The following is an 18,290-nucleotide window of genomic DNA, read 5'->3' as shown; positions in this document are numbered from 1 at the left end:
TATGGTCAATCGTATATCAAACGCAGCGCTCAGATCCAACATCACAAGCATTGTGCTTGTGTTTTTATCCAAAGCAAGAAGGATGTCATTTACAACTCTTGTAATAGCAGTTTCAGTTGAGTGGAAATTCCTGAACCCCGACTGGAAAGGTTCGAAGAGATTATTCCTCATCAAATAATCAACAATTTGCTTTGCTACAATCCTTTCCTGTACCTTAGACAAGAAGGGCAGATTCGATATAGGCCGATAGTTCCTGACTAATTCAGGATCTAGGCCAGGCTTTTTGAGTAGCGGTTTTAACACCGCAGCCTTGAAATTGGAAGGAACAATTCCTGTTGAAAACGAAAGATTCATAAGCAAGAGGATAACAGGCCCCACCGTTGGAAAAAGTTCCTTAAGAACCCTAGAAGGGAGCGGATCCAACATACAAGTTGTTGGCTTTGAGGCCTTTATCACCCTTTCAAGTTCCACCAAGGAAATCGCCTTAAACTCCAAAAGAGTTGCGTCAGAGTTCAGAGTGGCAGAACCCCATCATGCCCCACAGGATGTGTAGGATTAGCCGCCCGGTAAGCATCAATTTCCTCTCTAATTGATTGAATCTTATTCTCAAAGAAATCCATGAATTCACCTGCCGAGATCGAGGAGCCTACGGTCTGATTCTGTTTCTGAGTGAGACTCCTCACCGTGTCAAAAAGAAACTTAGGATTATTTCTATTCAAATTAATGATACTAGAAAAGTAGGCGTTCCTGGCGATAGTCAGCGCACCCTTATAGGTGATCAGACTATTATGCCATGCAAGATGAAAGACCTCAAGTTTAGTCGAGCGCCATTTGCGTTCAAGGATCCTGCAATTTCGCTTCAAAATGCGAGTTTCTGCATTAAACCAAGGAGCTGGTTTTTTCAATGTTCGTTTTTTAGTTACGTACGGAGCAACTGAATCAATGGCAACAGACAAGGCAATATTGAGGTCATCAGTAAGGCACTCCACAGAACCACTATAGTTACAGAGAGGTGCAAGTGAACCAGATAACTTATCTTCCATAGCTGTAATGGTTGCAGGTGTGATGCGGCGACAGCTGAAAGTAGCTTGCTGATCGTCGCAGGGGCAGGATACCACCACCTGGAAAGTGAGCAAAAAGTGGTCTGATAAAGCTGAGGTGTAGGAAGAGACCACTAGCTGCGAAATGTCAACACCGCGGGTCAGAACGAGATCCAACGTGTTTCCACCGATGTGGGTTGGTTGCTGGACGAGCTGTTTGAAGCCAAGTGTATCTGTAATGGACAGAAAAGCCCTTGCGAGGGCATCAGACGGGTTATTCACGTGAATGTTGAAATCCCCAATAAGCAAAATATTGTCTGAATATGTAGCCAAATCAGCTGCAAAGTCAGAAAACTCATCCAGAAAAACTGAATACGGTCCTGGAGGGCGGTATACTACAGCTAAAACAAAAGAGTCTGGAACTCGTTTTGCTTCCCGAGGAGCTGAGGTGCAGAGCGCTAGCACCTCAAAGGATCTGAAAATATATCTATTCTTCGGCTTTAAATTAAGCTTAGAATTAGATATCAGGGCTACTCCACCACCTTTCTTAACTTCTCTAGATACTTGGGTGCTAACGTAATGGGGTGGAGTAGCTTCGTTTAAGGCTAGAAACTCATCTGGTTTTAACCAGGTTTCAGAAAGCCCCAGTATGTCGATCTTTTTATCAATAATTAAATCATGGACCAAGAGCGCCTTCGATGAAAGCGACCTTATGTTCATGAACCCTATTCTGAGTACTTCCCTTTTATTATTTTCAGAGGGAGTCTGGTTAACACTCAGCTCTGAAGCGGTCAAGGGGATACCGCGGTTTCGACATACTGGTTGCGGCCCTCGTCTGCGGGTTTTACACCTCGAGACAGCGCGAGGCCGCACCACCGTACATATAGGTACAGGGTTATTTTCAGAGGGAGTCTGGTTAACACTCAGCTCTGAGGCGATCAGTGGGATCGCCAGAGTTGGACTTACTGGTCGCGGCGCTCGCCTGCGGGTTTTACACCTCGAGACAGAGCGGGGCCGCGCCACCGTACATATAGGTACAGTGTTAATTTCAGGGGGAGTCCGGTTAGTTGTTAGTATTTGATTTGACATGCGGTTTATCATGCGATTTGCCATGCGATTTTGCACGCCTGTACTAAGTACAGCGTTCATTTCTGAGGGAGTGTGGTTAACACTCAGCTCTGTCATGCGAGTTAACATGCGATTTTGCACGACTGTACATATAGGTACAGCGTTAATTTCATGCGATGCGTCATGCGATTTACCATGCGATTTGACATGCGATTTGACATGCGGTTTGACATGCAGTTTTGGCCCACCGTACATATAGGTACAGCGTTAGTTACAGAGGGAGTCCGGTTAACACTCAGCTCTGAAACAATTGGTGCAATAGATCCTGGTTCAGCTAACCCATCTGCTATTCTAGACTCTGTTCTAGACTCTGCAACGTAGACTATCATGTTGCTAGCAGGTTTACTAAACTCCTGCAGCCCAGCGTGCTGTGAGTGGATGAGTCACGCCTGACTAAGACATCTATCTATGTTTTTTGACATAATTGAGGCACCTAACCCAGTAGGGTGTAGGCCGTCTCTCATGAGCACACCAGGGCGACCCCACAGGGAGGGCCAGTTATCTATGAAACCAAAGCCCTGCTCTGAGCTATATAGGGCCAGCCAGCGATTTAGAGACAATAGTCTACTATAACGCTCATCATTACCCTTATCGGGTAGAGGGCCAGAGAGAATTAATCGATGCCGACACATCTTTCTGGCGAAGTCACAAAGCCTAGCTATGTTGCTTTTTGTGACCTCAGTTTGTCTTGTCCTAGCATCGTTGGTGCCGACATGAACTACAATGTTGTCGAAGCTAATGTCGGTGTTTGGTGCATCTAATCTAACTCCGTATGAGGTCTCACCGCATGTTAGCACCCTAAGTTTAGCTTCAATGTCGGGAGCCCTGGCCCCGGGTAGGCAAATAACTGTCGCTGGCGAGTGTAGCCTAACTTTACGTGTAACAGAGTCACCTATGACTAGCGTTTCTACCCCCGAAAAAGACTTGCGAGGCAGGGTACTGACCGCAACCTGCCTCGCAAGTGGTTCTGCCGACAGGATTGCCTTGACGGAGTCACTGCTAACGATAGCGTTAGCTCCACGAGTCCGCCTGGCGGGTCTCTTCTCTATACTTTCTGGAATAACTGTTTTCTCTACTCTCGCTACCCTTTCATCCTCTAACTGAGAGATACGTCTCTCTAACAGAGCTATCTTATCCATGAGAAAGGCAGAGCAAGAACAATCCCAATCCATGCTTACCGTGGTTGATGCAGACGGAGCTCCAGCGAGGAAGCAGCGAAAACAATACAGAGTATGCAGAACAGGTCACATATATAAATACCGAAAAGTAGATACAAACCGAGATAGCAGGTCGACGCTAAGCGTCCTGCTAACCAAACCAAACAAACCAAACCACGCCGGCTACCCGGAAGTTGCGTCTGCGGCGTCACACGGCAGCCTCGGGTCAGCCTGTGGAGAGAGAGCACAGGTTACACAGCACAGGTGTGCATCTCCGGGCAATCTGTCAGCTACCCCTCTTCTTATACCTCTCATTACCCCTCTCTTTACCCCTCTCATTACCCCTCTCCTTATACCTCTCATTACCCCTCTTCTTATACCTCTCATTACCCCTCTCTTTACCCCTCTCATTCCCCCTCTCCTTATTCCTCTCATTACCCCTCTCTTTACCCCTCTCATTACCCCTCTTCTTATACCTCTCATTACCCCTCTCTCTATTCCTCTCATTACCCCTCTCTTTATTCCTCTCATTACCCCTCTCTTTATTCCTCTCATTACCCCTCTCCTTATTCCATTCATTACCCCTCTTCTTATACCTCTCATTACCCCTCTCTTTATTCCTCTCATTACCCCTCTCTTTATTCCTCTCATTACTCCTCTCATTACCTCTCTCTTTATTCCTCTCATTACCCCTCTCTTTATTCCTCTCATTACCCCTCTCTTTATTCCTCTCATTACCCCTCTCCTTATTCCTCTCATTACCCCTCTCTTTACCCCTCTCATTACCCCTCTCTTTACCCCTCTCATTACCCCTCTTCTTATTCCTCTCATTACCCCTCTCTTTACCCCTCTCATTACCCCTCTCTTTACCCCTCTCATTACCCCTCTTCTTACTCCTCATTACCCCTCTCCTTATTCCTCTCATTACCCCTCTCCCTATTCCTCTCATTACCCCTCTCTTTACCCCTCTCATTACCCCTCTCTTTACCCCTCTCATTACCCCTCTTCTTACCCCTCTCATTACCCCTCTTCTTATTCCTCTCATTACCCCTCTCCCTATTCCTCTCATTACCCCTCTCATTACCCCTCTTATTACCCCTCTTCTTACCCCTCTCATTACCCCTCTTCTTATTCCTCTCATTACCCCTCTCATTACCCCTCTCATTACCCCTCTCCTTACCCCTCTCATTACCCCTCTCTTTACCCCTCTTCTTATACCTCTCCATTAGCCCCTAAATCCCAGACTCAAGGGGCTGGCTGGGTAAAAAGAGGAATCACATCCCCTCATGACAGAATTAAATACTTTAGTTGTTTCTTTTCTACGTTGGCTTTTCCTTTGGTTTAAGTGTCACATAATTCAACATATATGCAACTTTTACATAGTTAAATTATTGTATTACTTAAGCAGTTTTTCAGCTTTCATACGGAACATAGACCATAATAATGAGTAGTATAACAATGTGCTAGATGAAGAGAAAGGGATGAATGATTCTGACGCAGAGCCAAGCTGTGAGTTGGCAGGGAATCACGCTACCAAAGGAGACGCCAAAATACTCCAACTACACTCCTAGGTTTTCAAGATTTTTTATTTATCACTACTTTTTGATATGCTTTAAGAGAAGCAAATGACATTAGTAGTCGATATGTAAAATTTCTTCATGTCGGCTGCACAGCCATGATGGGGGCCATTTGAATTCAGTCTCTTTTGTTATTCTGGTGTCCCGGTTTTCCTGGTCGTCACTAAACCGGGAAACTAAACATATACCACCATCACAATGCCTCAAAATAACTCCCCTCCTCTTTCTCTATCCCCAACTCCTCTCTCTCTCTATCTCCTCCCTCTAGCTCCCCCCCTCCTCTCCTCTCTCTTTCTCTCTCCCCCCACTCTCCTCTCTCTCCCCTTTCTCTCTCTCTCCCCCCCCCCCCCCTCTCTCAGTGTGTTTGGCTGCTCGCTCGTCCCTGCTGCAGTTGAAACGTGTCCATATGTCTGTTGAAGAGCCATATGTGGAGCTGAGGATTCTTGGCTGTTTTCTCTGGAGTATGATGACTTATTATTATTCATCTCCAAACCCCAACCCGGCTCTCCCCCTCCTCCGGAAACGCCTTGACACAACATTGATTTGCTATTTATATCGGGGGATAAAAAAATCATTGTTTATTATCTATAATGTGCAACCCTAACCGTTCCTAAGCCTATAACACTATCATCACCTCACATGGCTGCTTCTGCAGGACCTTTCCCGTGTCTGCAAATCAATTCTCTCCAAACTCCCGGATCTTAACCTGACCAATTTGTGTAAAAGCCTAATTTTAAGACTGGTATAAGGATCAAAATAGTTTCCTATTTTTTTAATCCATTTGTAGAATGGAAATTAGACCAGTAAATTCTAAATGAGGGTGTTCCCTTTCAGATTATAATTATATTCCAATGCATTCTTCTGTATTCTTTATTAAAAACAGAATAGTGCAATATAACAAAATGTATAACATTTAGAACAATCTCTTTGGGAACTCAGCCCCCTTCGGTTAGGGTAAATAAAATAGGGTTTCTCTCTTTATTTACTGCCTAACCCCTACCTGCTCCGTAATAACCTGTCTCTGTCCTGCCTAACCCTTATCTGCTCCTTAATGGCTTGTCTCTATACTCACTATCTAACCCCTACCCGCTCCCTAATGACCTGTCCATTTATTCACTGTCTAACTCCTCCCTGTTACTAAATGACCTGTATCTGTATTCACTGTCTAACTCCTACCTGCTCCTTAATGACCTGTCTCTGTATTCACTGTATAACCCCTACCTGCTACTTAATAACCTGTCTCTGTATTCACTGTCTAACCCCTACCTGGTCCTTAATGACCTGTCCTTGTATTCACTGTCCAACCCCTACCTGCTCCTTAATGACCTGTCTCTATATTCACTGTCTAACCTGTTTGCAAAATAATATTCATGAACACAATTCCACTGTGAAATATTGATGAGTGAGTATCGAAAAATACTTCTACATTTTAGTTTAGTAGAAATGTAGAACTGTAGCCAAAACTAGTCGGACTGACTGTATATTCTAAAATGCATAATCCAATTCAGTAACTAGAAACTCACACACACACACACACACACACACACACTTGCATCTCTCTCACTCTCACTGTCTCTCTCTCTCTCTCTCTCTCTCTCTCTCTCTCTCTCTCTCTCTCTCTCTCTCTCTCTCTCTCTCTCTCTCTCTCTCTCTCTCTCTCTCTCTCTCTCTCTCTATATATATATATATATATATATACAAATATATGTATACAAATATATATATGTATACACATATTCACATATCTATTTCATATTATAATTTTTACTATTATTATTACTCTGATTATTATTATGCTCCCTATCATATTTATTGATTGAAATTGTATATTTATCTGTTTATTTTATTAACTCACACTTTTACATTCCATTACATCATTGTGAGAATATATCATGCCTACAATGTATTTGTCAACATCTCTCTATATCTCTTATCTGTCGTATCTCTTTTCTCGCTATCTCTGCACCTGTTTCTGTCTGTCTTCACCATCACACTAAGGAGTATTTTTATAGTAGGCCTTGTACTGAGGGCAGCCAGGTATTATTTGTATTATCATCATCATTAGACTTTCAATATTTTTAAATGTGGATAATTTCAAACATATAGTGTGCAGACACACACACACACACACACACACAAACACACACACACACACACACACACACACACACACACACACACACACACACACACCTACACACCTACACACGCACACACGCGCACGTGCGCACACGCGCACACGCAGACACACGCACACACACACACACACACACACACACACACACACACACACACACACACACACACACACACACACACACACACACACACACACACACACACACCGCTGTACTAATATTGCCATTTGCTAACTCACTGATTTTCTTTCACGTTCAGATATTTCTTTGAATTCCGGAATGTAACTGAAGCCAATGATTTAAATCCGCTTTCTGGCTGGAACAAATGCACAATGCATGTAACATGGAATATCGATAGGCCTATTATCGATGCTGGAAAAAATAAAATATGATTTTCCTATGTCATTTACGGTGGCCGATCGTTCATTTAGTTGATTGAGGGTGAATAAAATATATCTGTTAATCCACAATAACATGTATTTAAAAGATGGAGGCCTATACAGCTTAATATAAATAAAGACCACCGCTGTGCATTGATGACTGCATGGAGACTTAAAATCAAGACGCGCCTTTGGATCCAAATTCAACCAATGCATTTCACACACTACACACATTATACAACACGCTACACTATACACAAAGGACAACACGTGAACAACATGGAACATGTACAATACATACACATTATACACTATAGACTACACTATACACATTACACATATATTACACTATGCTCACAGTGCACTGCACTATGAATGACACACACATATGCACACTACACTACATTATGTAGTACACAAAACGTTACACTAGCCTATCTACTTACAATACACTATACATACTATAATACCCACTTATTAATTATCCACATTATGTGTAGGCATTATACTAAACTACAGTATGTATCACACAGTAACTCATTAGACACATTCTACTACACTGTTATCATTATACTACACTACTAGACCCACAAAGATCCATTATACGTATTATACATTACACTACACTCCCCCCATTATACACTATATTCCATACACACAATACTCTGGCGCCCCCTAAAGGTGCTGTACACCGGGAGCGGCGCGGCGCGCTGATCGGGGCGCACCGCGCGGCTCGGGGTGCGTAACCTTCACAAGCGAGCACGGAAATAGAATGCGCGTAGTTGTGTGTGTGTGTGTGTGTGTGTGTGTGTGTGTGTGTGTGTGTGTGTGTGTGTGTGTGTGTGTGTGTGTGTGTGTGTGTGTGTGTGTGTGTGCGTGTGTGCGTGTGAGCGTGTGAGCGTGTGTGCGTGTGTGTGTGTGTGTGTGTGTGTGTGTGTGTGTGTGTGTGTGTGTGTGTGTGTGTGTGTGTGTGTGTGAAGCTCCTCTGGCCAGGGCAGATGTCCGCGTGGCCGCCGCCTGCCACGTGCCCCTCGGCAGACGGCAGGGAAACAAACACAAATGAAAAAACCTTAAACAGTCCTGACATATTCACTAATTTATAGGCTTTCTATTGACACATAATCATAATAATAACCACGATTACAATAATAACAACCATAATAATATAATAATAATAATGAATTAATCGTAAATATTAGCCTAATAGGCGAGACAAATATGAATAATATTTATAATGCACAAATTCTTGTTTTTATAAAGAGACATCTTGCTATGCATGTCAAAAAAAATATCGCATCATAACCGCAGACTACCAATACAAACACGCTCTCTTCCATCTCATAAAGCTCCTCGCTGTCTGCAGTCTAAATGTCGTGGTGGCGGGAAGGGGGCCGCTTCCCCGTCGCGCGCCCATAAACCGGACGGGGAGTGAAGAGTTAAGGGGGGGGGGGGGGGGCGACACGCCTCATTGGGTAGATTATGTGCCGCAAACAAAAAGTGTGTGTCGGTGTGCCAGTCAGCCAGAGCATCGCGTCCCATCTGTAAGCCGTACCCCCCCCCCCCCCCTTCCTCTCTCTCGCCCTCTCTCTCTCGCTCTCTTTATAGTCATCCCCCGCTCCCTCGCTTACACTCTCTCTCTCTCCCTCCCTCTCTTAATAGTTCTCCCTCTCCGGCGACGCGCAGACTCGCTGCGGCCACCGTCGCCTCCATCTCGCGGGGGGAATGTACTGACACAGCGGACGTCCCGGAGCGGCTTATTGCACTTTTTGGCGACGTGCGGATTGCATGCGTCGAGAGCAGCTTGTGGATTATTGTGGTTTATCAACGATAAGGTACGTGGACGTTCGTTAAGGTGGGTTACGGTGCATTAAGGGTGCGTTGCGGTACGGTGCGGTGTACAAGAATGAGACACTTTGACGCGCAACGGACGCGCAGCGCAGCGAAAAGCCTTCAGCCGAGGGGCGCACAGACCCGCAGATGTTTCAACGAGGACACAAAACGACAATTGGGCCATGATTGTAATTTAGATGATATACAACGCGGTTTAGACCCGGGTTATAGCCCGGGTAGGCCTATAAAATAATGCCTATTGGTGGTTCAGTCTGCTCCGTGGAATACAGATGGAGCGGAGCTTTGTGTTCTCTGCTCCTCGTTAGGGACCCAAACAACAGCTAGGTTTGGAATTACAATTAAAACATATTTCATATTACGTTGGCATGTTTCTGAATATATCTCTTGGTTCAAAATCATTGATTAATTCTAGCACAAAATAACCTTTTTTAACTTTTGACTTCAAATGTGGAGTATTGTTCTGAATGGTGCCATTTTGTTCAATTGTAATGAACTCTTTATCCCAATGAAAAGGAGGATTTCCTAACAATTCAACATAATGAATCCGACCATTTTACCAAAATCAATATTTTACCAGCCATAGCCTATTTGATCTAAAAATAGTAGTCCAACATAATAGCATATTTGATTGGTATGTGTCATTCAGCCTTCATATAATTAAGGCATTGTGTCTGGCCCTTGGTTGTATCTTGTATCTGGCCCTTGGTTTAAGGTGTTTGTAATAATAATGGTGGCCGGAAATATCGCTTTTTATTTATTTAACTGGTGCAGCGCTCAATTGTAGACAGCGATAGAAAGGATGGGGAGAGAAGGACCGAGACCGAGAGACCGACGCAGAGAGGGACCGACAGACAGAGACAGGGAGACAGGCAGAGACTGAGAGACCGACACAGAGAGGGACAGATAGAGACCGAGAGACAGACAGACAGACAGACAGACAGACAGACAGACAGACAGACAGACAGACAGACAGACAGACAGACAGACAGACAGACAGAGGGACAGACACAGACAAAAAGAAACAGAGAGACCGAGGGACAGACACAGAGAGAGACAGACACACAGCGAGACACACATAGACTGAGAGACAGACACAGATAGAGAGACACACAGAGAAACAGACACAGAGAGGGACCGAGGTGGGTGAACACATATCTGATAAACCCAGTAGATACCCGGGGACTAGATCATGGTCATGCTGTTGTTCCAACAGATTGGTTGGCGATGTTTGTGTTGTTTCTCTTTCTCTTCCTTTTCACACTTTTCATTTTTTGTTGTGCTACAAAACGGCAGATTGGTTCAAAGCAGCGACGACTAAACCGTACATTTCACTGACAAAATAAAAAAAAAGCGTTGGAAAATGAGGCCAACTGATGATACTAAATAGCCTACTAAAAGGTGTAGGCTATCCCAGATATTATTTCTGGCGTTCAGTGTCATACAAAACACATTTTAAAATTCTACAAGCATTTTTTGCTTTATTTTAATTATTTTAATCATATAAACTACTCCTTTAGGCATATCCTGATAATAATAATAATAATAATAATAGTAAATACAAAATATATAATAATAATGATACAAATAATAATGAAAATAGTTGTAATAGTAGGCCTACTTCTGCTACTAATAATAATAATCCAGTTGTTGAAATTAGGGCCTATACATTAATGAATATGCTAATCCGGGACCATCATCCATTAAAGATAATCATATGTAATTATCTGACCAGCTCTTTTACATCATAAATACATTTGATGAAGAATCCGTATCAATATGCTAAAGATGACGTCACGACGGGCTCTGAATTCATTAGAAAGACATCTGATCTGACAGCTGGTGAGGAAGACCTTTCTCATTCAAACCTCTCTCTCTCTCTCTCTCTCTCTCTCTCTCTCCTCTCTCTCTCTCTCTCTCTCATCTCTCTCTCTCTCTCTCCTCTCTCTCTCTCTCTCTCTCTCTCTTCTCTCTCTCTCCTCTCTCTCTCTCTCTCTCTCCTCTCTCTCTCTCTCTCTCTCTCTCTCTCCTCTCTCTCTTCTCTCTCTCTCTCTCTCTCTCTCTCTCTCTCTCTCTCTCCACAGGGAGAGATGGACCCAGGGGAGTCGGGGGGTGAGGAGCGGGTCTGGACCGGGGGGGACTCCAAGGCGGTCCAGTGTTTAACGGACATCTTCACGAGCGTGTTCACCACGTGTGACGTCCCGGAGAACGCGCTGTTCGGCCCGTGCGTGCTGAGCCCACAACCACGCTCTACGACAGCATCGCTTTCATCGCCCTCAAGTCCACCGACAAGCGGACGGCGCCCTACATCTTTCGGGTGAGTTGCTTAGACTAACAACACGTCTGCACTTTTCACAGGACACTCTACAACCCTTAAGACCGACAGAATCATCCTCTCCATTTTAATCAAATGGAGCGAAGGCGCGCATTCATTCAGGAGGAGTGGAATGGAGCGCTAACTTCGTGTGTATGCGTGTGTGTGTGTGTGTGTGTGTGTGTGTGTGTGTGTGTGTGTGTGTGTGTGTGTGTGTGTGTGTGTGTGTGTGTGTGTGTGTGTGTGTGTGTGTGTGTGTGTGTGTGTGTGTGTGTGTGTGTGTGTGTGTGCAGGTGGATACCTCGGCCGCCAGTAGCTCGGCGGAGGGGGTGATGTGGCTCCGGTTGGTCCAGTCGGCTCGGGACCCGGAGGAGCAGAACCTCGAGGCCTACGTGAAGAACGGCCAGCTGTTCTACCGGTCGCTGCGCCGCGTGCACAAGGACGAGGAGCTGCTCGTGTGGTACGGCCGGGAGCTGCTGGACCTGCTGGGGCTGCGCGAGACCACGGACCCGCCAATCAGGGCCAAGGGTCAGTCATCAGATATCATATCATAGATATAATATTAATATAAATAGGGGAGAGCTGGGTCGATTGAATCACTTTTCAGTTAAACGTCTTTTTCAAAGATGACGAATACAAATATTTCATCATGTGATCAACAACTCACATGTGTATTCTCTTAGTTACAATGGTAATTTAATACATATGTTGGATGATCGCGCTGTTTTTTTTACTTTGAACGTAAGTTTACATTTACATACCGGACAACATACCAGTGTACTAATTGTACATAATTTCTCATAATATAAATAGGTCAAAAAATATTTCTGTTCGTAATTGTGAAGATGCACCTTTCGATTAAAACTCACCTTTCTTCTTTTATACCAGTTTGACGACTACATTTTCATTTAATTTACTTATTTCCCTGTCCTAAGTCATGTTAAGGGATACATAGTTGAACATTCTGTTATTTATTTTAAACAAAATGGTGACGTGAAGGACGTTTGAAACAAGTGTTTCAATCGTCCCGACAGCTACTGGCACTTAAACCCTTTTTGCCTCTTTACTTCCAAACTCTGACATTGCACACTTTAGGACAGGTTTAAGCACTAATTAATCTGTTGACTTGTCATATTATTATGGCATGAAACAAAAAAAAAAGTTTATTAGGCTACAAAAAACTACCGCACGAAAGATTTTACTTAGGCCTACCGCACTCAAAAACAGGTTCGCGGGGATAAAGGCGCGTTCACTCTCCTGGTGATAACGAGACGGCTCGCCAATGATGACGCTCGCTCACCCGTGTTCCCGACAGCGACCGTTCATGTGCATTTGGGAAACAGCCGGTTGGAAATTTAAAAGTTCTTCACAGCAGGTTTTTTTATCCGATAAAAACCAGTCAGAACTAAACAGAACTTAGTAGGATCAGTTTCAAGTTTGCATGCCTTTTGTTCCTTGATGCCTACCACCTACTATCCTTTTGCTTTTTTTTTTTTCTGAAAAGCACATAGGCCTACAGTATTGCCACTGTATCGAAGGCAACACTCTTATATAGAGCTGGTTTACCAGTAGGCCTACACAACGTTTAAAACGCAGCAAAGTCATGCCAACAGACGTTACAACGTCAATCAATAGTAAAGTAGGCCTATATGACATAATGGTTGATTCTATTATATTGAGTAAAACTTTCATGTTCCGCCATGTTCATGCGCGTCACTAGTAAACCATACTCACCAACTCGGCAAGTCTGTTATCAAAATTTGGCCCGAGTCGTCGAACGGAAGTATAATCATAACAGCGTCATGAGATGACTTCACGTGAACTTTCCGACGTCGCGAAAATGTTTTGCCCATAATTTCCAGCGATGTGAACGCACCATAACATTTGAACGGTATATGACGTCATTGCACAAAATTTCCCGGGGTTGGTCAGTCTTGCGTGCTGAACGTAGTGACGTGAAAGACTTGGGTATTTTTCGAGGAAATCGCTGTGTTTCAATCGTCCCGTGTTTCAATCGACCCGGCTCTCAGATCCAAGCCGATCTGCAGGACCAAGTGTCAGTTAAAGGGGACATATTATACCACCAGGTATGAGTGTGATTAGCCTTACGCTTCATGCCCACTGCACCGTCAGTCAACGTACGTGGGAAGGCGTGGCTGACGGATGGGGGAGTAGTCTTTGCAGAGGCATCCGTCACTTTTCGGCGGAGCCAAAGGCTCCAACGGAACGGACGGATCCACAATGCATTACGCATCTGTCCCCATTCAAAGTCAATGGGGATCAGTCAACGGACGGAGGTAGTGGGCACGAGGCGTTACAAGCCGTTTCAAAAATCTGCCCCATATGACATCACTAGTGGGCGTGTCCACCTAGATCTGTGATGGATAGATCGGTCTATCAGCCTACCCAGTGGACTGAAGTAAACGTTGCTCATCTATCCAGCACCGATCTAGGTGGACACGCCCACTAGTGATGTCATATGGGGCAGATTTTCCAAACGGCTTGTAAGGCTAATCACACTCACACCTGGTGGTATAATATGTCCCCTTTAACATGGGATATAAAACTACAATTAAATATATAGTTTTATCATTCCGAATACAATCTATTATTAACATAAAGATTAAGGTTTAAATAAAACCTCTATATTATATTGAATATAGAATACAATGCATGCATTACATATAGGTATTGATTAATGCAACTCATTCATTAATAGAATGTAAAGCATAGGCATGTAATATAGGCCTTATAGGTTCTCTCATCCGATGTGCTCATGCTGCATGTCAGTGCAATATAAAAGTTAATTCAAACACAAAGTTTTACGTCAGTTTAAATTATAAATATAAATGGAATCGAGGTCTTCTCCCCCCCCCCCCCCCCCCCTCAACAACTTCAAAAGACCCCCACATGTTTTTGTTTTATTTATTTCTTATTGCTTATGTTTATTTATTTATTTTTATTTATTTATTTTTCCACAATGTCTTGTTTTTTAAAAAATGTATGATGACTATATGCTCTGTAAGGTGACCTTGGGTGTCTTGAAAGGCGCCTCTAAATGAAATGTATTATTATTATTATTAAAGATGGAATCATAACTCGAATCCTGCATGGAAGTATAAGTTAACTTCATAAATATGAAAGATTGCTCCATATAACATGTAAAACCAACAACATAGTAAATCTATTTAGGCCTATAAAAAAATACAGTTCAATATTATTGCTTAAGAAACAGATTCCGTCCAACTATTTACTAAAAATGCAATCAATAATTTATATACAAATAAATGGTAACATATCGATAAGCAATGAGGTTGGAGTTGCCTACCCACATAAATAATTGTAATTCACCAACATTGTTAACTGCCATACACAGCTAAACAAGCAAATGAAAAATTAAATACTAACGCAACAGAAATGTATATTAGGCTATTAACAATATTATAAAAATGATACCGTAATGCACCCGTTCTTTGTCTTTGGATCTATTGAATAGATGGATCAATACATGGTGAATTGCAATGATCGCAAGCAGAGGAACGTGAGAGTCATTGAGCAGCAGCTGAACCAGTCTAAAAATCCCTTTATCACTAAAACACTTTTAGTGATAAAAATTCACCACAGTGCCTTAAAACCATCAACGTCATTCATGTTAAGTAAAAGGAAAATCCTCGGACACGAGAAGTTAACGGAGCCGTGCACAAGGCCCTCTCGAATGTCGGGGCGAAACAACATTTGTTTCACTACAACTTCTTTCAGCTGCCCACCCCTCCTTCTCCAGCAAAAAATAATAACATCAAATTGCTAAAAACGCTTGGGGTGGCGTTTTGAAAAGAGAAAAATTAGATTTTTTTAGTACATGGCATAAAGATAATTATGAGCCTTTGATTGATATCCAGTCATTTTTTGCGGAGACACATTCCTGTTCCCCACATTCCTGTTCCCCACATTCCTGTTCCCCCACCTATTGGAGTGAAAGGAGATATCTACTTCTGGGCTCTATGAATCGAGGGACCCGTCCACAGCCCGCTTAAACAGCTGCAATACCAGGCTTGGCCGCTGAGCACTGGTGGATTGCGGAAGTATGCACTGTTCCTGGGGGCTTGGTCCAGACTCTCTGTGCAAATTATATGAAGTACGAGAGTCTGGTAGGACCAGGCTAGGCCAGACCCTCTGTGCAAATGAAATTAAGTAGTGTCTGGTAGGAGCAGGCCAATAACATGTTGGCAACTCAGTTATATATAATTTCTCTATTAATTTCAATTCAAAGCATTACTGGCATGGAAAACGTAAATTTACATATCCAAAGCGCACAATATAAAATTAGATACAAAAATAAGTTATAGTAAAATAAATGCACAAATTGCCATGAACCATGAACACGATCACTTTCACTCTTCTTCTCTCTCTGGCAAGTTTAATTAGATTCAAACGAGGTATATTGTCATGGAAAATAAACATTTACATGTAGTGAACAAATTGGACTAAAAGGTAGAAAATGGTAAAACAAAAAAGTTAAATACGAAGTGCAATATTTGAATTTTTTTACAATACAGATATAAAGAAAAGAAGAAGCAATTAAAATAGTAAATGCTAAAGATGTCTTTTCTCTCCAGGCTCGACCGCCCACACCTGCCCCGACTGCAGCCAGCGCTTCCTGTTTGACTTCCCCTTCCTGTCTCACCTGAGGTTCCGCTGCACCAAGCGTCTCCAGACCCCCCCCACGACCCCCACCGACACCACCACTGACCCCCGGCCCCCCAGCGAGGGGGTGGACCCCTCGGGGCCCCCAGGAGGCGGGACCCCTGGGCGGTCCAGCCCCAAGCCCCTGCCCGGCCCCCCTGATGCCATCAAGCCCGCCACAGACTTCCACAACCTGGCCCGGGACCTGGAGCGGAGCCGGCGGGGCCCGCCCAGCGACCGCGAGGCCGAGGTCCACAGCTCCGGGAAGAGGAAGTACCCCGACGCCTTGGGACCCCCGGGGGCTGCCCTGCCGGGGCCAAAATCCAAAGAGGAGCTCGCCACCTCCGCCCTCAACTACCGAGGGGCCTACGGGCTGGACGACAGCCCCCGGGCCCCCTCCCCGGTGGTGGGGCCCCCCACCACCGGGGATGCGGGTCCCGGGGCCAAGCGCAGTGCTTTCACAGAGGTGAGGAAGTCCTCGCAGGGCCTGAAGTCCTCCAGGAGCACCCAGAGTTCGAACCTGGAGAACCAGGAGTCAGGGGGGGGGCGCCCGGGCAGCCGGACCCCCGACAAGCACCTCAACATGAGGCAGGTCCTGTCAGAGACCCAGCTCACCCAGGCCCAGCCCCCCCCAAGCTCCTTCCCCTCGCTGGCTCAGCAGGGGGCGGGCAGCAGAGCAGAGCGGAAGAGCGCCTTCAGCCAGCCCTCCCGCTCCTCCTCCTTCTCCCAGATCTCCTCCCTCCTGGCCCCAAAGCTCCTGGACTCCTCAGCCAGAATGGAGCTAGGCCCCGGCCCCATGAAGCAGGGTCCCTTCGTCTACGCCGCCGCCACCGCCTTCTGGCCCAAGACCTCCGGACCGGTCCCCATCCAGCTCCCCTCGGCACTCACCCTGCTCCCCCCCTCCTTCACCTCCCTCTGCCTGCCCGCGCAGAACTGGTGCGCAAAGTGCAACGCGTCCTTCCGCATGACGTCGGACCTGGTGTACCACATGCGCTCGCACCACAAGAAGGAGTTTGCCGTGGAGCCGCTGGTGCGGCGGCGGCGCGAGGAGAAGCTCCGGTGTCCGATCTGCAACGAGGCGTTCCGCGAGCGGCATCACCTGTCGCGTCACATGACGTCGCATAACTGACGTCGCATAACTGACTCCTCTGTGGCGCTCGGAAGAACAACCAATCAGCTCTGGACTTTGAACATTTTCAATAGGAAAGAAAATAATATTTTCCTCCGTTCATCACCTTTATCAGCGTCCTTTTCATCCTCCTCCTCATCACGGTCCACTCTCTCCGTCTTTTCTACTTATGTTTTCCTTGTATTCAAATGCGTTTTTGACTTTAAATTAATATATTTAAGAAACACTTGATGTTTGAACATAAGGGAAGACTTAAATATGTGTAGGCCTATGTGTACAGTAAGTTGTATTTTATAAGGTTTAAATGGGTCAGGCTATTTCAGAGTGCATGTAATATTAAGATTTAAGATCTATTCACTACAGTGTAAATATCTCGTTTTATTTGAAATACAAAGTGTCATATTTTGTGTCAGTGGGGATTAGTTTGTCCTTCCTTTTGCGGAAATTTACTACTTGATAGTTTATCTAATCATGTTGAATGCATTGACAATAAAATAGCTTTATTTTCCAAATGCGGCTCCTGTGTCAGCAGATGAGGAAAGGTGCTGAAGCATCGCTTCTAATATGTTATCCTTAGTAATATATTAGTATTATGTTATAGGGCTTATTATAGCGATTAGGATATTTTGTTGTTATATTGACCTTCAACAAGGGTAATTATTGCATTTTTAACGTTGACAGGGAAATTCTATGATTTTTCCACTATGTATTGATCAGAGCAGATTCATACATAGAATAATAATGATCATAATAATAATTTAAATAAAATAATGATAATATTAATAATTGTAATAATACTATTAATAACAATAAGTAGCCTATCCACAGATACAACGTGAATACCTAATGAAAATAATAATAACAACAAAAAAGTTCAAATACATAGCCAATATTAT

General features: G+C 44.2%; 1 protein-coding gene and 1 long non-coding RNA gene across 2 annotated transcripts; one reads left to right on the top strand and one right to left on the bottom strand.

Annotated features, from left to right (window-relative positions):
* Positions 1-294: 294 nt before the first annotated feature.
* On the bottom strand, positions 295-3,581 carry LOC132468136 (uncharacterized). Its single transcript, XR_009528169.1, has 2 exons — positions 3,347-3,581; positions 295-1,121 (listed from the first exon to the last, which is right to left on the bottom strand). It is a non-coding gene; the product is annotated as an uncharacterized LOC132468136 (long non-coding RNA).
* A 5,453-nt stretch (positions 3,582-9,034) lies between these two features.
* Positions 9,035-17,906, top strand: prdm8b (PR domain containing 8b). The gene is given in 5 exon segments (XM_060065808.1): positions 9,035-9,252; positions 11,353-11,505; positions 11,508-11,585; positions 11,876-12,110; positions 16,199-17,906. Coding segments are annotated over 4 exon segments (1,656 nt in total). The 5' UTR covers positions 9,035-9,252; positions 11,353-11,358; the 3' UTR covers positions 17,395-17,906.
* The last annotated feature ends 384 nt before the right edge of the window (positions 17,907-18,290 follow it).

The sequence above is a fragment of the Gadus macrocephalus genome, chromosome 11, assembly GCF_031168955.1.
Source record: "Gadus macrocephalus chromosome 11, ASM3116895v1".
NCBI classification, from domain to species: Eukaryota; Metazoa; Chordata; class Actinopteri; order Gadiformes; family Gadidae; genus Gadus; species Gadus macrocephalus.
The sequence above is the reverse complement of the archived record's forward strand: the minus strand, read 5'-3'. Positions and strand labels throughout refer to the sequence as shown.